Source organism: Tachyglossus aculeatus, chromosome X1 (assembly GCF_015852505.1).
Source record: "Tachyglossus aculeatus isolate mTacAcu1 chromosome X1, mTacAcu1.pri, whole genome shotgun sequence".
Taxonomy (NCBI): domain Eukaryota; kingdom Metazoa; phylum Chordata; class Mammalia; order Monotremata; family Tachyglossidae; genus Tachyglossus; species Tachyglossus aculeatus.
The window spans coordinates 118,182,134-118,202,976 of NC_052101.1; the positions used below are offsets into that span (position 1 = coordinate 118,182,134).

General features: G+C 45.1%; 2 protein-coding genes across 2 annotated transcripts; both read right to left on the reverse strand.

Annotated features, from left to right (window-relative positions):
* Positions 1-5,996: 5,996 nt before the first annotated feature.
* Positions 5,997-6,932, reverse strand: LOC119919814 (olfactory receptor 1G1-like). Its single transcript, XM_038740557.1, has one exon. It carries the CDS (start codon positions 6,930-6,932, stop codon positions 5,997-5,999), a length of 936 nt encoding a protein of 311 aa, XP_038596485.1.
* A 10,376-nt stretch (positions 6,933-17,308) lies between these two features.
* Positions 17,309-18,244, reverse strand: LOC119919862 (olfactory receptor 1G1-like). Its single transcript, XM_038740646.1, has one exon. It carries the CDS (start codon positions 18,242-18,244, stop codon positions 17,309-17,311), a length of 936 nt encoding a protein of 311 aa, XP_038596574.1.
* Between the last annotated feature and the right edge of the window lie 2,599 nt (positions 18,245-20,843).

Consider the following 20,843-nt stretch of genomic DNA (forward strand, 5'->3'; position numbering starts at 1 on the left):
GTATTTCCCAAGCGCTTAGTACAGTGTTCTGCACACAGTAAGCGCTCAATAAATACAATTGAATGAATGAATGAACGATAATTAACACCAGTCATGGGTCTCTCAGACCCTAAGGAAACTGGAAGAATACAATGCACTAAAAAAATTAGCAATTAAAATTCCTATTGCCTGCCAATATTCTTGCCTTACCCTCCCAAAAAATCCTAATAATGGAAAATAAAAATACTACAAAAAATACCTGCTACAGGGGATCTAGACCATGTTGAAGATGGACATCAGGGAGACAAGAAAGGAAAGTGACAGGGACTGTCACCCTTTTCAGCACCTTAATACTTCAAAGACTCTCAGAAGTCCCGATTAAAAGGCAAAAGGAGAAGGGGGAAGCATAAGGCTGGTTAACCAATGGCTGCTTAATCAAGCCATCAATTATTCAATAAGATTAATTAAGTGCTTACAGTAAGCTAAACACTAGACCGAGGCTGGAGACAGGTACACGGACATAGAGGTAGACAGGGTGAGAGTTGAGAGGATAGAAAGATAGGGGAAGGGTGTGGGGAGTGTAGAAAACTCTAAAAAAGCAAATCGATAGAAACAACAGTAAATATTTGCTGACCAAGAGAGGGATCCAAAAGCAGTAGAAAAGAAGGAAGACTGAATCCTTTAACCCATTCTCCCTGTGCTGCCAAGAATCCGAAGGGCACCGTATGGCCACCATCAACTGACTGTGGTCCTTGGGGACAGAGATAACCTAGTTCATGATAAACCACAGATCATCCAAAACCTTCTTTTTAGCTGATAATTTCTAGCTGTGTCCCAATCCCACTCTGTTTTGCTTTCCCTGCCCTCCCTCCCCTAGAGGGGGGTCAATGGTCAGTGAAATGGCCAAAGGGAGAAGGTGAAAAACAAGAGTCCTTACACACATGGACCTGAGGAGCTGAGGCAAGCCTGTTTGCTGAAGAAGAAAAGAACAGGAACCATTTTAGGGCACCTAGCCGGCTATTTGAAAAAGTGCTCAGCCAGATGAACTTGAATACTACAGTCTACTTCGATCCTGATGAGCAGTGTGACCTACTGAAAACAGCATGGCCTGAGAGTCAGAGGACCTGGATTCTAATCCTAGCACTGCCAGTTGCCTGCTGCATGACCTTGGGCAAGTCACTGGCTTCTCTAGGCCTCAGTTTTCTCATCTGTAAAGTGCAGATTCAATGACTGTTCTTCCTCCTATCAATCAATCAATCGTATTGGTTGAATGCCTGCTGTATGCAGAGCACTTTGCTGGGTGTTTTGGGGAGTTGGCAGGCATGTTCCCTGCCCACAAGGAGCTTACAGTCCAGAGGATGACCTTACAGTCTAGAATCCATAGACTGTGAGCCCCATGTGGGACAGGAACTGTGTCTGATCCTATTACTTTATATCTACCACAGCACTTAGAGCAGTGTTTGATGCATAGTAAGTGCTCAACAAATACCCTAAGAGTAAGAACAAGAGACAATTGATTATTCATTGGGCTCAGTGTGCTGAGCAGGTCTTGTTTCCCTCTGAATTGGCAGTCGGTCTTCTATTGTCCAGTGCTGGTTCTATCCCAACTTCTATCAACGATAGGACTGGCGCAGGAATATGAGGGAGAAAGTATATACAGAGGGACTGGCTCAGCCTGGAGTCGACTTTGCTTGGAGGAAACGCTCATTGTGTGTCCCCTCTGCTTTCACGCAGCACTTACCTTTCAGAGTTGCTGAGCTCAAACACCATCAGCTGCTCTTCTGCCTCCTGAAATTTCACATGAAGGAACGGGCTGAGGAGAGAAGACCCTTCCCTGAATTAACCAATGGGGAAATAGGGACCAAAGGAGCTTGGGGAGGGGCAAGGGGGCTGATGTAACTGGGCAGCAAGAACATGCGTTTTCACTCTCCAAGCAGGAGAGACAGTTTGGAGTTTCCATGGGGAATGCATACAGTTTCTCTTGGATACAGGGACGCTATCCCCCAAAGTCCTTGTTACGGTACATGTTAAGCACTTACTATGTGCTGGTGTGCCAGATTTGTTAGAGACAAATCTGAGTAATGGTCCAAACCGCATTCCCTGTCCTTTGGGGTAGCTTACTTGGAGGAAAGGTGCATATAGTCCAAAGGACCTTTCTCTTAATAATTCTGTTTCTGCAGTCATTGATGGCCATTTCGGATTATGGTCCAATTACTTAGACTGTGAGCCCCACGTGGGACAGGAACTGTGTCCTACCTGATAAGCTTATATCTACCCCAGTGCTTAGAACTGTGCTTGGCACATTGTAAGCACATAACAAATATAATAATAACAATAGTCCCTTTACTTTGGAGCACCAGAAAAACTGGAATGATCTCAACTCTGAACTCAATACAAATTTTGAGACAGGAGTCAGAAAATAATGGAGCTAGAAGAAGCCTTGTATGTAAATACCCAAATCACCCAGGATGGATGGAATTCTAGAGATCCCCATAACCTCTTTCAGGGGCCTTCTTCAATGTTTAGTCCCTTAAGGAAATTCTCCCTTTGAGATAAATGAACTCTCATCTACTACAAAGTCTATTTCTCATTGGTCAGTCGACTTTCTTGTCTTATGCCGTCGAGTCGTGTCCGATCCATAGCGACACCATGGACATATCTATCCAATAATGCCCCACCCCTATCTGCAATCGTTCTGGTAGTGTATCCAGAGAGTCTTCTTGGTAAAAATATGGAAGCAGTTTACCATTGCCTCCTTCCGCGCAGTCAACTTGAGTCTCATTGGCACATTGATACATATGCACATTATGCACATTGGCACATTGGCAAACTAATGCATCTGGGAAATAGTAATAATTATGGCATTTGTAATGTGCTTACTTTGTGCCAGGCACTGTACTAAGCGTTGGGTGACTACAAGCAAATGGGATTGAACACAGTCCCTGTCCCGCCTCAGGCTCACAGTCTCAATTCCTATTTTGCAGATGAGGGAACTGAAGCCCAGAGAAGTGAAGTGACTTGCCCAAGGTCACATGGCGGACAAGTGACAGAGCCAGGATTAGAACTCATAACCTTCTGACTCCCAGGCCCGTGCTCTATCCACTACGCCATTCTACTTCTCCAACCACACGATGATTGGCCTTGAGTTATTTGTCATACACTTGGATCTGTGACCTTTGAGCGCTTGAAATTCATCCCACCCACAACCCCACAGCACTTATGTATATATCATTAAATTAAATATTACAAATTATTTATTCATATTAATGTCTGTCTCCTCCTCTAGACTGTAAGCTTGTTATGGACAGGGAATGTGTCTACCAATTCTGTTGTAATGTACTCTCCCAAGAGCTTAGTACAGTGCTCTGCACATAATAAGTGCTCAGTAAATACCATTAATTGATGGATTGACTGATTGATCCAGGAAAGAGATCTTGGAGTGTGGCTTAGAGAAGCAGTGTGGCTTAGTGGCTAGAGCATGTGGCCTGGGAATAAGAAGGACCTGGGTTCTAATCCCTGCTCTGCCACGTCAGCTGTGTGACCTTGGGCAAGTCACTTAACTTCTCTGGGCATCAGTTATCTCACCTGTAAAATGGGGATTAGGAGTGTGAGCCCCATGTGGGACAGGGACTGTGTCCAACCTGATTACTTGTACCGACCCCAGTGCTTAGAACAGTGCTTGGCGCATAATAATAATGATGGTATTTGTTAAGTGCTTACTATGTGCCAGGCACTGTCCTAAACGCTGGGGTAGATAGCTGGACACAGTCTCTGTCCCACGTAGGGTTCACAGTCTTAATCCCCATTTTACAGATGAGGGAACTGAGGCCCAGGGAAGTGAAGTGACTTGTCCAACATCACACAGCAGACAAGTGGTGGAGCTGGGATTAGAACCCATGACCTTCTGACCCCCGGGGCCGTGCTCTATCCACTAGGCCATGCTGCTTCTGGCATAGTAAGAGCTTAACAAGTATCATATAATTATTATTATTATTACTATTGTCAACTCTTCACTCAAATCGTTGGGCTTTCTTGTGAGTGGGGCTTCCAGGGGCAAGGCTTAAAATGGCCTATTTGATCCTATCCACTTTAAATAATCATAGAGTCTCTCCCCCTACTCAGGATCGCACCTGGAGATTTTCCAGTACACTACCAGTCTCAGCTACAGGAGGCAGAGTCAAGCAGAGGCATATCCATTCCATTCCTAGCTTGGGAAGTGGATAGTGAGTGGAAGGCAATCTGCAACAAGTCAAAACTCACCTGTGCTGGGCAGCAGCAGCAGCACGAGAGAGAGTCAAGGGCAGAAAGTCAAGTTTACTGTGCGGAAAGAGACAGTGGTAAACCACTTCCATATTTTTACCATGAAAACTCTGTGGATACACTACCAGAATGATTGCAGGTGGAGAGTGGAGCGTTCTGGGGGGGGTGTGTCCATGGAGTTGCTATGGGCTGGAGATGACTTGACAGCATAAGACAAGACAAGACAGTCTCTCTTCTTTCTGCTCTCTCTGTATTTCCCCTTCTCTCTCCCTTCTTGACAATCTCTCTGTTCTCCTGTTCTCCTCTCATTGTCCTTTTGCTCCTTTTCTCTCTCTCTCTCTCTCTCTCTCTCTCTCTCTCTCTCTCGCTCTCTCTCTCTCTCTCTCGCTCTCTCTCGCTCTCTCTCCCTCTCCCTCTCTCCCTCTCTCCCCCTGCCTATCCCTTTCCTGGTTTCCTGTCCCTTTCCTCCCCCAATACTCAGTTCCTCTCCCAATCCTCTTTACCATTTTGCCTGTCCCTTGCACCTTCTGTCTGCCCCTTGAGCTACCTTCACCCCTTCTCCATGGCCCTTTCCTCCTTACCTCTAAGATGTGCCAGCTTCCACTCCCACTCCTTGTCCTGAGGCTTTCACGTAGCCAAGTTAAAGAACTGAAAATGATGCACAACTAATTGTACAACTATTGCTGTTAGCCTGGGTCTGGAATGAGATTGAAATGTCTTGTCTTACTCTCATGGAGTGAAGTGCCATTTCTGTCTTAGACTCCATCGAACAAGCCCTAGTCAAAATGATAATTAATGATTTTAGGGATAAACAGTTTTAATCTTTCCAAGTGAAGCCCCAGATGCCAATTCTTAGAAACCTCTGGGATTTGACAGAAAATTTATCCTTGCATAAGTGTCAGCATCTTCCTTAAGTCAAGGGAAGCACTGCGGCCTAGTAGAGAGAGCATGGTCCCAGGAGTCAGAAGGACCTGAGTTCTAATTCCAGCTCCACCTCTTGTCTGCTGTGTGACCTTGGGCAAGTAACGTCACTGTGCCTCAGTTACCTCATCTGTAAAATGTGAGCTCCATGTGTGACATGGACTATGTCCAACCTGACTAGTTTATATCTACCCCAGTGCTTAATACAGTGCCTGGCATATAATAAGCACCTTGCAAATACCATAAAAAAGAACCTGACAATAACTGTAAACTATAAACTATAAACAATAAGCTCTCTTCTCCCCTTCAAAGCCCTACTGAGAGCTCACCTTCTCCAGGAGGCCTTCCCAGACTGAGTCCCCCTTTTCCTCTGCTCCTCCTCCCCTCCCCCTACTCCCTCCCTCTACTCAACTCTCTTCCCCACCCCACAACATTGGTGTTTATTAGTACATATTTATTATTCTATTTATTTTATTAATGATGTGTATATAGCTATAATTCTATTTATCTATTTTCTTGCTATTGATGTCTATCTACTGTTTTGTTCTGTTGTCTGTCTCCCTCTTCTAGACTGTGAGCCCGTCTTTGGGTAGGGATTGTCTCTATCTGTTGCCGAATTGTACTTTCCGAACACTTAGTACAGTGCTGTGCATACAGTAAGCGCTCAACAAATATGATTGAATGAATTAATGAACTACATCTTGCGCAAACATAATAGCTATTCATAGATCAATTGGAATCACAGAGATCAGAGGTCACTGAGAATCCACCCCCGAAATCCTAGGTGGCTGTGCTTGTGGTCAAAGCACCAAATCCCAGGAACGGAACTCAGAGTTTTAGAGCAATGACTGTTTTCCTGAGAAGAGTTTCCTCAGGGCCCCCTTCATGTCCTCATTTCTCAGGCTATAGATGAACGGATTCAGCATGGGAATGACCACTGTGTACATCACAGATGCTACTAAGTCCTCGTGGTTGGAGTTGGTGGTTGTGGGATGGAAATGCACCCCTAGGCCAGCACCATAGAACAGCGTGACCACAGTGAGATGAGAACTGCAGGTAGAGAAGGCTTTCTTCTTGCTCCTGGCAGAAGGAAGCTTCAGCAGAGCAGAGACGATGCAGACATAGGAAGCAAGGATGCACATTGGAGGAACTATTCCTACCAGTCCAGCTAACGTGAAAATCACAACGTTATTAATGCTAGTGTCAGAACAGGAAAGCTTGAGCAACGGGATGATATCACAAAAGAAGTGAGGGATTTTGTTGTCTCCACAGAAAGAGAGCCGAGCCGTCATGAAAGTGTGCAACAGGGCATTGAGAAAAGTGGTAAACCAGGATCCGGCCACCAGGAAGACACAGAGCCGGGAGCTCATGATCAGAGAGTAACGTAAAGGGTGGCAGATGGCCTCGTAGCGGTCATATGCCATTGCCGTCAGAAGGAAACTGTCCATCAGTCCAAGAAAAAAGAAGAAGAACATCTGGATCAGGCAGCCGGCATAGGAGATGGTTTTCTTCCGGGTCTGGATGTTGAGCAGCATCTTGGGGACCGTGGTGGTCGTGAGGCAGAGATCAATGAAGGACAGGTGGCTCAGGAAGAAATACATGGGGGTGTGCAGATGCGAGACAGATCTTATGGTCAGGATGATGAGCAGATTTCCTAGTAACCCAATCAAGTACATCCACAGGAACAGCCCAAAGGTGAACTGTTGCTGCTCTGAATTGTCAGAAAATCCTAAAAGGATGAACTCAGAGATACTATGGTTTCCCCTTTCCATCTGTCTCAGATATCTGTTGGAAGAAAAACGTGGCAAAAATGTGGGCATTTGAAATAAAATCAGTTAAAGAGAGATCAGCTGTGACTTCACCAGAGAAGCATATTTTGGAAGGTGATTTTCCATATGAAATTCTGTATGGACCCTGAATATCCATGAAAGAAATAGCAAACAATAATGAGGAAGCTGGCAGCATGGCTCAGTGGAAAGAGCACGGGCTTAGGAGTCAGAGGTCATGGGTTCTAATCCCGGCTCCTCCACATCTGCTGTGTGACCTTGGGTAAGTCACTTAACTTCTCCGAGCCTCAGTTACCTCATCTGTAAAATGGGGATTAAGACTGTGAGCCTCAGGTGGGACAACGTGATCACCTTGTATTCCCCCAGCGCTTAGAACAGTGCTTTGCACATAGTAAGCACTTAACAAATGCTATCATTATTATTATTGTTATTCTTTCAGCCCAAGAACAGCTCCTCAAACCTGACACATTACAAATCATCTAAAATTGAACATTGAATTGGAACATTCACCTGACTAATGTTAACTGATCAAGTTCCATTACTGAATAAATTGCTCATCAACAGAAGGAGGAGAGGAGGCAAATTGGGATCCTGTCCAAAAATTGTCCACCCTCTGGGAAGCCTCCAGAGGGAATCCCTATTGATTGGGGTCCATCTTCGCTGTTCACTATTCACTTTTCATCCTACTCTGCCTAAGCACAGGGGACTCGTAACCAATGAATTAATCAATCAATCAATCATATTTATTGAGCACTTGCTATGTGCAGAGCACCACACTGAGTTCTTGGGAGAGTACAATATAACAGAGTTGGTAGATGTGTTCCCCACCCACAAGGAGCTTACAGCCTAGAAGGGGAGACAGACATCAATATAAATAAATTATGGATAATAATAATAATAATGGCGGCATTTATTAAGCGCTTACTATATGCAAAGCACTATTCTAAGCGCTGGGGAGGGTACAAAGTGATCAAGTTGTCCAACGTGGGGCTCACAGTCTTAATCCCCCTTTTCCAGATGACGTGTACATAAGTGCTGCAGGACTGAGGAAGTGGTGGATAAAGGGTGTAAAACCAAGAGTGGGAGAAGGGAAAATGAGGGCTTAGTCGATATCACCCCACTCCTCAAAAAACTCCTATGGTTCCCCATTCACCTCCATATCGAACTAAAACCCCTCACAATTGGCTTTAAAACACTCCATCACCTTGCCCTCTCCTGCCTCACCTCGCTTCTCACCTTCTACAATCCAGCCCACACACTTCGCTCCTCTAATGCTAACCTTCTCACTATTCCTCAATCTCACCTGTCTCGCCACCAACCCCTCGCCCACATCCTGCCTCTGGCCGGGAACACCCTCCCTCCTCAAAACTGACAATTACTATCCTCCCCCTTCAAAGCGTTGTTGAAGGCACATCTCCTACAAGAGGCCTTCCCAGACTAAGCCCACTTTTCCTCATCTCCCACTCCCTTCTGCCTCACCCTGACTCACCCAGCCCCACAGCACTTATGTACATATCTGTAACAATTTATTTGCACTGATGTGCGTCTCCCCCTCCCCACCCCCTCCCAGACTGTAAGCTCATTGTGGGCAGGGAATGTCACTGTTCAGTGTTGCATTGTACTTTCCCAGGCGTTTAGTACAGTGCTCTGCACACAGTAAATGCTCAATAAATACGATTGAATGAATGAATGAATGAATGAATAGAGGAGATGAGGCTTTGAAATGCCACAATGATAAGGTTGATTAACATTTCTAAAAATGTGGACAATTGGAATTTGTCAATGATTCCGATCTTTGACTTAGAGACTTATGATGATTCCAATGAGTGACTTAGAGCAATTTAATTTTATATAGTCTCTCCTTTCTTAATGCTCCTTAATATTCAGATGAGTCATCAATCTTCCCTCTCCTTCCCTCTTTCTCTGCTTCTCTCCTCCCCCCACCCCACCCCCATCCTTAGTGATTGATTCCAACTCAAGATACACTAGTCCCACCCTGACCAGCATTTTGGTGCTGTGACTGAGCCTGTAGATAATATCTTTAAAATGTTTTCAATTAAATGCGGCCCAGTGCAAAGAGCACGGGGCCTCCCAGTCAGAGGACCTGGGTTCTAATCCCAGCTCTGCCGCAGGCCTGCTGTGTGACCTTGGGTCTGTCACTTCACATCTTTGGGCCTCAGTTTCCTCATCTGTAAAATCTGTAAAATCTCCAGCTCTCGTGACTACATCCTTAATACTGCTCTACTGGGAAGAACAAAAAAAAAAATAGTTTTCCCATTATCATTCCCAGTTCACCTGACTCACATGTGAATGTTGCCTTGGTGCTTGACTCCTGGACCAAAGAGGGATATGAAGAATTTGGAGATGATTCAGAAGGGAACCCAAAGATAATGACAGGAGAATAATCACAGTGAAAAGGACTGGGATTATTCACACCGCAGACTAGCAGGATGTCTGCGGAGCAACCTAAGATGATCTTTAAGAAGAAGGAAGTTTAGTATACATATGCCTGAGGAGAGCTGCTCTCCGTCTCCACTCATGAGAGAGCAAAAGGAAATGTATTTAAGCTGCAACTCGAAGGATTTCTGCTGTACATAGGAAAGAATTCCCTTTTGAATTGGTTGCCGAAGGTCCTTACAAGCAGGATACAAATATGACTATTTGAGGTGGTTTAGCTGCTCTTCTGCCAGGAGGCAGGGGGTGGATTAGAAGTACCAGAGTCACTTGCAGAGTGGGAAGTTGATTTAAAAAATGTTCATTTCCCTAATAATAATAACTGTTATTGGATGCGGTAAGCCCTTACTGTATGCCAAGCATTGTACTAAACACTGGGGTAGATACAAGATAACCAGTTTGGACACAGTCCCTATCCCACCTGGGACTCACAGACTAAGTAGGGGTTAAATTGATTTAGTCCTCATTTTACAGATGAAGCATAAAAAAGTTAAGTGACTTGCCCAAGGTCACACAGCAGACAAGTGAAAGAGCCCGGATTAGAAGCCAGGTCCTCTGATTCCCAGGTTCATGCTCTTTCCACCAGGCCATGCAGTTTCTCTCCTGTTTCTCTCCTTCCCTCCACTCAGTCAGCTTCTACACTGGAACCCCAGGACTCCCTCCGTGTCCTGGATACATTTATAATCTTCCAGCATTTCTGGGTTTGCAGTTCCTGAAGGTTACAGATAGTCCCAGAACTTTAAACCTCCTCTGGGTCACCTGTTTCCTCTGTTCAAACATCAGAATGGGGGCAACCGTCTAGTTTTCCTTTCAACTCGATCCATCAATCAATTATTGACCACTTATTGTGTGAGCTAGACTAAGCGCTTGGGAGAGTCCAATAAAATAGATTTGGTAGACATGATCCCTGCCCACAAGGAGCTTACAGATTCTAGCTAGCTGGAATGAGCAGTGGTTTATCCTCACAATTATACATTCTAGGCTGTGAGCTCACTGTGGGCAGGGAACATGTCCATCATCTCTGTTGTATAGCCCTCTCCCAAGCAGCTAACACAGTGCTCTGCCCACAGTGAGTCCTCAGTAAGCTACACTGATTGATTCTTCTTCCGTCCCAAGTATGCAGGTTTGACCCCTCACATTTCTGCACTCCCTTTAGTGATATTCCCTACCCCCCGCATCCCAATGACACCTCCTTTCACTTTCCCTGCCCTTCCTCTCAGAAGGGAATCAACTGACAGTAGTAGTAATAGTAGTAGTAGCATTTATTAAGTGTTTATTGTGTGCAGAGCATTGAACTAAGCACTGGGAAAGAATACTCAGGTGGAAAATAAATGACCAAAAGCAGGGAACCCAGGGAGAAGGAGAAGCACAAGATGAAATTGATTGTTAATGAAGTTCAGTGTGCTGTGAGGGTCTTAGTTCCCTCTAAAATTCCAGGATTTTATCCTGCCAGAGGACAAAACCAGACTTGAGAGAACTAAGTGAACCATAAAACCCTCTAGACTGTAAACCTGTTGTGGGCAGGGAATGTATCTAGCAACTCTGCTGTATCATACTCTCCCAAGCGCTTAGTACAGTGCTCTACACCCAATAAGTGCTCAGTAAACACCACTGATGATGAGAACCCACTTTACCCTCTGATTTCTAATGTTCCCTCTCTCCTGACTCTTGTACATAACAGGACTGGAAGAAATGGAACACCTTGCATTTGGCTTGGTTAAGAAACATCTCCAAAAGCATGTGCTTCATTACCCTTAAGCAGAACTTACCCTCCAGGTCTGCCCATCTCAAACACCGTCAACCAGGAGGACGAGGGTCTTCCACTGCCAGAAATATCACTAGGAGGGACTTAACCCAGCAGGTCAATGACTGAATTAACCACTGGGGAAATAATCAGAAGCCATAGGAGACATGGTACAAGTCTCAGTTGGGCAGCCGGAACTCTCTCTGGGCAGGAGAGGGCCATTTGGAGGTCCCACGGGGAATATTTACAGAGTTGCTGTTGAACTCTGGGGTATAATCTCCCAAGCTCCTTGTTAGAAGTAACTGTGTAATGGTCTAAACTGCACTTCCTTGCCCTTTGGGTTCAGTTCTTTGGAGAAAAGGTGACTATCTTCTACTAATGAGAAGACTTTGGACAAGTCACTTAACTTCTCTGTGCCTCAGTTACCTCATCTGTAAAATGGGGATTAAGACTGTGAGCCCCCCGCGGGACAACCTGATCACCTTGTAACCTCCCCAGCACTTAGAACAGTGCTTTGCACATGGTAAGCGCTTAATAAGTCTTAAGTCTTAATAGGTTTTCTAGACTGTGAGCCCATTGTTGGGTAGGGACCATCTGTACATGTCGCCAACTTGTAGTTCCCAAGCACTTAGTACAGTGCTCTGCACACAGTAAGCACTCAATAAATACGATTCAATGAATGAATGAATGAAATAAATGCCATTATTATTATTATTATTATTACTATTAATGAGGCTGTTTCTGGAATCATCGATCCCCATGTCAGTTGTTCATCCTCATTAACTCGGACTAGAGAAAGCTGCTGTGATTTCTTGCTGCGGTCGTCTCGCCATTATTTATTTATTTATTTATTAAGCACTTACTATGTGCCAAGCACTATGCTAAGCACTGGAGTAAACTCAAGAAACTCAGGTTGGATACAGTCATCCCCCATAGGGCTCACAGTCTAGGGAGGAGGGAGAATGAGCACTGAATCCCCATTTTACAGATGAGGTCACTAAAGCACAGAGAAGTGAAGTGACTTGCCCAAGAGCACACATCAGGCAAGTGGCAGAGCAAGAATTAGAACCCAGGTCCTTCTTACTGGTTTCAGAGGCAGTCAGGTCCTCTAACTCCCAGGACCGTGCACCTTCCATTAGGCCATGCTGCGTCTTCTTCTGCTCTGAATTCAAGGTAAATTTTGAGGCACAGGCATAGAGTCAGAGAATCAAGGACCATCAAGAGATCATCGAGGCCCCCCACCCAGAACACATGCTGCCCTCCCACCAAGCCATCTAGGGCTCCTGACTCAGCTTCCCATAGCTGGGCAGAGGCAGACTGAGGTAGCAACATTACTGTTGCCATCACACATTCTGGAACTCTGGGAAGGCTGGGGCCGGGGCAGCCTGAGTCTGTGATGCTTGCTGGACTCTGGACAGAGCTGCCTGTGTGAGGAGAAGCCTCAAACTCTGCTCCTCCAGCCACAATATTCTGCAGTTCTTTTCCTATTTATTGTTGCCCTTAGAGTCTTATGCTGTTTTATCTTCCTTTATCTTAGAGAAGTAGCATGGTCTAGTGGCAAGAGCATGGGCTTGGGAGCCAGAAGACATGGGTTCTAATTCTGACTCCACCACTTGTCTGATGTGTGACCTTGGGCAAGCCACTTAACTTCTCTGTGCCTCATTTGCCTCATCCATAAAATGGGGATTAAGACTGTGGGCCCCACGTGGGACAACCTGATTACCTTGTATCTACCCCAGAGCTTAGAACAGTGTTTGGATCATAGGAAGCACTTAACAAATGCCATAATAATACTAATAATCTTGCCGTACAATATTCAATCTTTTCTCATGTGCCTGTCGCCAACCTTCCTGCCCCCCATTTTAGATTGTCACCCATCCTGAGATCCAGAGACTATGTTTTGCTCTTCCTTTATTGTACTTTCATTCAGTCATATTTACTGAGCACTTACTGTGTGCATAGCACTGTACTAAGTGCTTGGGAAAGTACAATGTAATAATAAACAGACACATTCCCTGCCTACAATGAGCTTACATTTTCTTCCACGAGGCTCAGTACAATGTTTTGCACACAGTAATAATAATGATGGCATTTGTAAAGCACTTACTATGTGCAAAGCACTGTTCTAAATGCTGGAGAAGATACAGGGTGATCAGGTGGTCCCACATGGGGCTCACAGTCTTCATCCCCATTTTACTGATGAGGTAACATTACTGATGAGGTTTATTAACAATGGCATTTTGTTGTTTATGTCATTGGTGGACAGTGGGGCTTTTTTAATGGTATTTGTTAAGCACTTAGGATGTATTAGTGTTAGTACTGTTACTAAGCACTGGGGTAGATACAAGCTAACATAGTCCATTTCCCCTGTGGGGCTCACATTCTTAATACCTATTTTACAGATGAGGTAACTGAGGCACAGAGAAGCAAAGTGACTTGCCCAAGGTCTCACAGCAGACTTGAAAGGTGAGTGGATTACTGCAGCAATGAAAGGTACCGAATGCTGGATTAACTATCATCTGATGTACTCCTAACTCATGTTAGCAAGAATAGTTGTAGTGGTATTTACTGAATGCCCACTGTGTATCAAAAGCCTGGGAATACAAAACAAGCAAATGACACAAGGGTTTGCACTCTAATGAGGTGACAGACCTAAAAGTATGTGTCAATAGTTTACAAAAGTATATACAAATACAACCAAGGCTTTGAAAAATGGCATCCAAACCATCAAGACAGATTAATAGCAAGTTCCTAAAGAGTAAAGTTCTCCCAAGACCCTCTCAGGGTCGCATCTGGAGAGTTTCCAGTACTCTACCAGTCTCGACTACAGGAGGTAGAGTCAAGTAGAGGCATACCCTTTCCATTCATAACTTGGCCAGGCTAGTGAGTGAAAGGCAATCCGCCACAAGACTCCCTTGTGTTGGGCAGCAGCGGCATGGGAGAGAGTCGAGGGCGGAGACTCAATTTTACTGCATGGAAGGAGGCAATAATAATAATAATAAAGATGTTGGTACTTGTTAAGCGCTTACTATGTGCCCAGCACTGTTCTCAGCACTGGGATAGATGCAAGGTTATTAGGTTGTCTCGCTTGGGGCTCACAGTCTTCATCCCCATTTTACAGATGAGGGAACTGAGGCCCAGAGAAGTGAGGTGACTTGCCCAAAGTCACACAGTGGACAAGTGGCAGAGCTCATGACCGTCTGACTCCCAGGCCCATGCTCTATCCACTACGCCATTCTACTTCTCCAACCACACGGTGATTGGCCTTGAGTTATTTGTCATACACTTGGATCTGTGACCTTTGAGCACTTGAAATTCATCCCACCCGCAACCCCACAGCACTTATGTATATATCATTAAATTAAATATTACAAATTATTTATTCTTATTAATGTCTGTCTCCTCCTCTAGACTGTAAGCTTGTTATGGGCAGGGAATGTGTCTACCAACTGTGTTGCAATGTACTCTCCCAAGAGCTTAGTACAGTGCTCTGCACATAATAAGTGCTCAGTAAATACCATTAATTGATGGGTTGACTGATTGATCCAGGAAAGAGATCTTGGAGTGTGGCTTAGAGAAGCAGTGTGGCTTAGTGGCTAGAGCATGTGGCCTGGGAATAAGAAGGACCTGGGTTCTAATCCCTGCTCTGCCACGTCAGCTGTGTGACCTTGGGCAAGTCACTTAACTTCTCTGGGCATCAGTTATCTCACCTGTAAAATGGGGATTAGGAGTGTGAGCCCCATGTGGGACAGGGACTGTGTCCAACCTGATTACTTGTATCGACCCCAGTGCTTAGAACAGTGCTTGGTGCATAATAATAATGATGGTGTTTGTTAAGTGCTTACTATGTGCCAGGCACTGTCCTAAGTGCTGGGGTAGATAGCTGGACACAGTCTCTGTCCCACGTAGGGTTCACAGTCTTAATCCCCATTTTACAGATGAGGGAACTGAGGCCCAGGGAAGTGAAGTGACTTGTCCAACATCACACAGCAGACAAGTGGTGGAGCTGGGATTAGAACCTATGACCTTCTGACCCCCAGGGCCATGCTCTATCCACTAGGCCATGCTGTTTCTGGCATAGTAAGAGCTTAACAAGTATCATATAATTATTATTATTATTGCTATTGTCAACTCTTCACTTAAATCGTTGGGCTTTCTTGTGGGTGGGGCTTCCAGGGTCAAGGCTTAAAATGGCCTATTTGATCCTATCCACTTTAAATAATCATACAGTCTCTCCCCCTATTCAGGATCGCACCTGGAGATTTTCCAGTACTCTACCAGTCTCAGCTACAGGAGGCAGAGTCAAGCAGAGGCCTATCCATTCCATTCCTAGCTTGGGAAGTGGATAGTGAGTGGAAGGCAATCTGTAACAAGTCAAAACTCAAATGTGCTGGGCAGCAGCAGCAGCACGGGAGAGAGTCATGGGCTGAAAGTCATGTTTACTGTGCGGAAAGAGACAGTGGTAAACCACTTCCATATTTTTACCATGAAAACTCTGTGGATACACTACCAGAATGATTGCAGGTGGAGAATGGGGCGTTCTGGGGGAGGTGTGTCCATGGAGTTGCTATGGGTCGGAGATGACTTGACAGCATAAGACAAGACAGTCTCTCTTCTTTCTGCTCTCCCTGTATTTCCCCTTTTCTCTCCCTTCTTGACAATCTCTCTGCTCTCCTGTTCTCCTCTCACTGTCCTTTTGCCCCTTCTCTCTCTCTCTCTCTCTCTCTCTCCCTCTCTCTCTCTCTCTCTCTCCCTCTCTCTCTCTCTCTCTCTCTCTCTCTCTCTCTCTCTCTCTCTCTCTCTCTCTCTCTCTCTCTCTCCCTCCCTCCCTCCCTCCCTCCCTATCCCTTTCCTGGTTCCCTGTCCCTTTCCTCCCCCAATACTCAGTTCCTCTCCCAATCCTCTTTACCATTTTGCCTGTCCCTTGCACCTTCTGTCTGCCCCTTGAGCTACCTTTACCCCTTCTCCATGGCCCTTTCCTCCTTACCTCTAAGATGTGCCAGCTTCCACTCCCACTCCTTGTCCTGAGGCTCTCACGTAGCTAAGTTAAAAAACTGAAAATGATGCACAACTAATTGTACAACTATTGCTGTTAGCCTGGGTCTGGAATGAGATTGAAATGTCTTGTCTTACTCTCATGGAGTGAAGTGCCATTTCTGTCTTAGACTCCATCGAACAAGCCCTAGTCAAAATGATAATTAATGATTTTAGGGAAAAACAGTTTTAATCTTTCCAAGTGAAGCCCCAGATGCCAATTCTTAGAAATCTCTGGAATTTGACAGAAAATTTATCCTTGCACAAGTGTCAGCTTCTTCCTTAAGTCAAGGGAAGCAGCATGGCCTAGTAGAGAGAGCATGGTCCCAGGAGTCAGAAGGACCTGAGTTCTAATTCCAGCTCCACCTCTTGTCTGCTGTGTGACCTTGGGCAAGTAACATCACTGTGCCTCAGTTACATCATCTGTAAAATGTGAGCTGCATGTGCAACAGGGACTATGTCCAACCTGACTAGTTTATATCTACCCCAGTGCTTAATACAGTGCCTGGCATATAATAAGTACCTTGCAAATACCATAAAAAAGAACCTGACAATAACTGTAAACTATAAACTATAAACAATAAGCTCTTTTCCCCCCTTCAAAGCCCTACTGAGAGCTCACCTTCTCCAGGAGGCCTTCCCAGACTGAGTCCCCCTTTTCCTCTGCTCCTCCTCCCCTCCCCCTACTCCCTTCCTCTGCTCAACCCCCTTCCCCACCCCACAGCATTGGTGTTTATTAGTACATATTTATTATTCTATTTATTTTATTAATGATGTGTATATAGCTATAATTCTATTTATCTATTTTCTTGCTATTGATGTCTATCTACTGTTTTGTTCTGTTGTCTGTCCCCCTCTTCTAGACTGTGAGCCCGTCTTTGGGTAGGGATTGTCTCTATCTGTTGCCGAATTGTACTTTCCAAACACTAAGTACAGTGCTCTGCATACAGTAAGCACTCAACAGATACGATTGAATGAATCAATGAACTACATCTTGCACTAACATAATAGCTATTCACAGATCAATTGGAATCACAGAGATCAGAGGTCACTGAAAATCCACCCCCGAAATCCTAGGTGGCTGTGCTTGTGGTCAAAGCACCAAATCCCAGGAACGGAACTCAGAGTTTTAGAGCAATGACTGTTTTCCTGAGAAGAGTTTCCTCAGGGCCCCCTTCATGTCCTCATTTCTCAGGCTATAGATGAACGGATTCAGCATGGGAATGACCACTGTGTACATCACAGATGCTACTAAGTCCTCGTGGTTGGACTTGGTGGTTGTGGGATGGAAATGCACCCCTAGGCCAGCACCATAGAACAGCGTGACCACAGTGAGATGAGAACTGCAGGTAGAGAAGGCTTTCTTCTTGCTCCTGGCAGAAGGAAGCTTCAGCAGAGCAGAGACGATGCAGACATAGGAAGCAAGGATGCACATTGGAGGAACTATTCCTACCAGTCCAGCTACCGTGAAAATCATAACATTATTAATGCTAGTGTCAGAGCAGGAAAGCTTGAGCAACGGGATGATATCACAATAGAAGTGAGGGATTTTGTTGTCTCCACAGAAAGAGAGCCGAGCCGTCATGAAAGTGTGCAACAGGGCATGGAGAAAAGTGGTAAACCAGGATCCGGCCACCAGGAAGACACAGAGCCGGGAGCTCATGATCAGAGAGTAACGTAAAGGGTGGCAGATGGCCTCGTAGCGGTCATACGCCATTGCTGTCAGGAGGAAACTGTCCAGCAGTCCAAGAAAAAAGAAGAAGAACATCTGGATCAGGCAGCCGACATAGGAGATGGTTTTTTTCCCGGTCTGGATGTTGAGCAGCATCTTGGGGACCGTGGTGGTCGTGAGGCAGAGATCGACGAAGGACAGGTGGCTCAGGAAGAAATACATGGGGGTGTGCAGATGTGAGACAGATCTTATGGTCAGGATGATGAGCAGATTTCCTAGCAACCCAATCAAGTACATCCACAGGAACAGCCCAAAGGTGAACTGTTGCTGCTCTGAATTGTCAGAAAATCCTAAAAGGATGAACTCAGAGATACTATGGTTTCCCCTTTCCATCTGTCTCAGATATCTGTTGGAAGAAAAACGTGGCAAAAATGTGGGCATTTGAAATAAAATCAGTTAAAGAGAGATCAGCTGTGACTTCACCAGAGAAGCATATTTTGGAAGGTGATTTTCCATATGAAATTCTGTATGGACCCTGAATATCCATGAAAGAAATAGCAAACAATAATGAGGAAGCTGGCAGCATGGCTCAGTGGAAAGAGCACGGGCTTAGGAGTCAGAGGTCATGGGTTCTAATCCCGGCTCCCCCACGTCTGCTGTGTGACCTTGGGCAAGTCACTTAACTTCTCCAAGCCTCAGTTACCTCATCTGCAAAATGGGGATAAAGACTGTGAGCCTCAGGTGGGACAACGTGATCACCTTGTATTCCCCCAGAGCTTAGAACAGTGCTTTGCACATAGTAAGCACTTAACAAATGCTATCATTATTATTATTATTATTCTTTCAGCCCAAGAACAGCTCCTCAAACCTGACACATTACAAATCATCTAAAATTGAACATTGAATTGGAACATTCACCTGACTAATGTTAACTGATCAATAGTTCCATTACTGAATAAATTGCTCATCAACAGAAGGAGGAGAGGAGGCAAATTGGGATCCTGTCCAAAAAATGTCCACCCTCTGGGAAGCCTCCCATTAAATGCGGCCCAGTGCAAAGAGCACGGGGCCTCCCAGTCAGAGGACCTGGGTTCTAATCCCAGCTCTGCCGCAGGCCTGCTGTGTGACCTTGGGTCTGTCACTTCACATCTTTGGGCCTCAGTTTCCTCATCTGTAAAATCTGTAAAATCTCCAGCTCTCATGATTACATCCTTAATATTGCTCTACTGGGAAGAACAAAAAAAAAATAGTTTTCCCATTATCATTCCCAGTTCACCTGACTCACATGTGAATGTTGCCTTGGTGCTTGACTCCTGGACCAAAGAGGGATATGAAGAATTTGGAGATGATTCAGAAGGGAACCCAAAGATAATGACAGGAGAATAATCACAGTGAAAAGGACTGGGATTATTCACACCGCAGACTAGCAGGATGTCTGCGGAGCAACATAAGATGATCTTTAAGAAGAAGGAAGTTTAGTATACATATGCCTGAGGAGAGCTGCTCTCCATCTCCACTCATGAGAGAGCAAAAGGAAATGTATTTAAGCTGCAACTCAAAGGATTTCTGCTGTACATAGGAAAGAATTCCCTTTTGAATTGGTTGCTGAAGGTCCTTACAAACAGGATACAAATATGACTATTTGAGGTGGTTTAGCTGCTCTTCTGCCAGGAGGCAGGGGGTGGATTAGATGAAGTATCAGAGTCACTTGCAGAGTGGGAAGTTGATTAAAAAATGTTTATTTCCCTAATAATAATAACTGTTATTGGATGCGGTAAGCCCTTACTATATGCCAAGTATTGTACTAAACACTGGGGTAGATACAAGATAACCAGTTTGGACACAGTCCCTATCCCACTTGGGACTCACAGTCTAAGTAGGGGTTAAGTTGATTTAGTCCTCATTTTACAGATGAAGCATAAAAAAGTTAAGTGACTTGCCCAAGGTCACACAGCAGACAAGTGGCAGAGCCCGGATTAGAAGCCAGGTCCTCTGATTCCCAGGTTCATGCTCTTTCCACCAGGCCATGCAGTTTCTCTCCTGTTTCTCTCCTTCCCTCCACTCAGTCAGCTTCTACACTGGAACCCCAGGACTCCCTCCGTGTCCTGGATACATTTATAATCTTCCAGCATTTCTGGGTTTGCAGTTCCTGAAGGTTACAGATAGTCCCAGAACTTTAAACCTCCTCTGAGTCACCTGTTTCCTCTGTTCAAACATCAGAATGGGGGCAACCGTCTAGTTTTCCTTTCAACTCGATCCATCAATCAATTATTGACCACTTATTGTGTGAGCTAGACTAAGCGCTTGGGAGAGTCCAATAAAATAGATTTGGTAGACATGATCCCTGCCCACAAGGAGCTTACAGATTCTAGCTAGCTGGAATGAGCAGTGGTTTATCCTCACAATTATACATTCTAGGCTGTGAGCTCACTGTGGGCAGGGAACATGTCCATCATTTCTGTTGTATTGCCCTCTCCCAAGCAGCTAACACAGTGCTCTGCCCACAGTGAGTCCTCAGTAAGCTACACTGATTGATTCTTCTTCCATCCCAGGTATACAGGTTTGACCCCTCGCATTTCTGCACTCCCTTTAGTGATATTCCCTACCCCCCGCATCCCAATGACACCTCCTTTCACTTTCCCTGCCCTTCCTCTCAGAAGGGAATCAACTGACAATTGTAGTAATAGTAGTAGTAGCATTTATTAAGTGTTTATTGTGTGCAGAGCATTGAACTAAGCACTGGGAAAGAATACTCAGGTGGAAAATAAATGGCCAAAAGCAGGGAACCCAGGGAGAAGGAGAAGCACAAGATGAAATTGATTGTTAATGAAGTTCAGTGTGCTGTGAGGGTCTTAGTTCCCTCTAAAATTCCAGGATTTTAATCTGCCAGAGGACAAAACCAGACTTGAGAGAACTAAGTGAACCATAACACCCTCTAGACTGTAAACCTGTTGCGGGCAGGGAATGTATCTAGCAACTCTGCTGTATCGTA

What these genes read in the sequence shown, in the direction of transcription:
- LOC119919814 (XM_038740557.1), bottom strand. Translation starts at nt 6,932, where the DNA reads ATGGAAAGGGGAAACCATAGTATCTCTGAGTTCATCCTTTTAGGATTT.
- LOC119919862 (XM_038740646.1), bottom strand. Translation starts at nt 18,244, where the DNA reads ATGGAAAGGGGAAACCATAGTATCTCTGAGTTCATCCTTTTAGGATTT.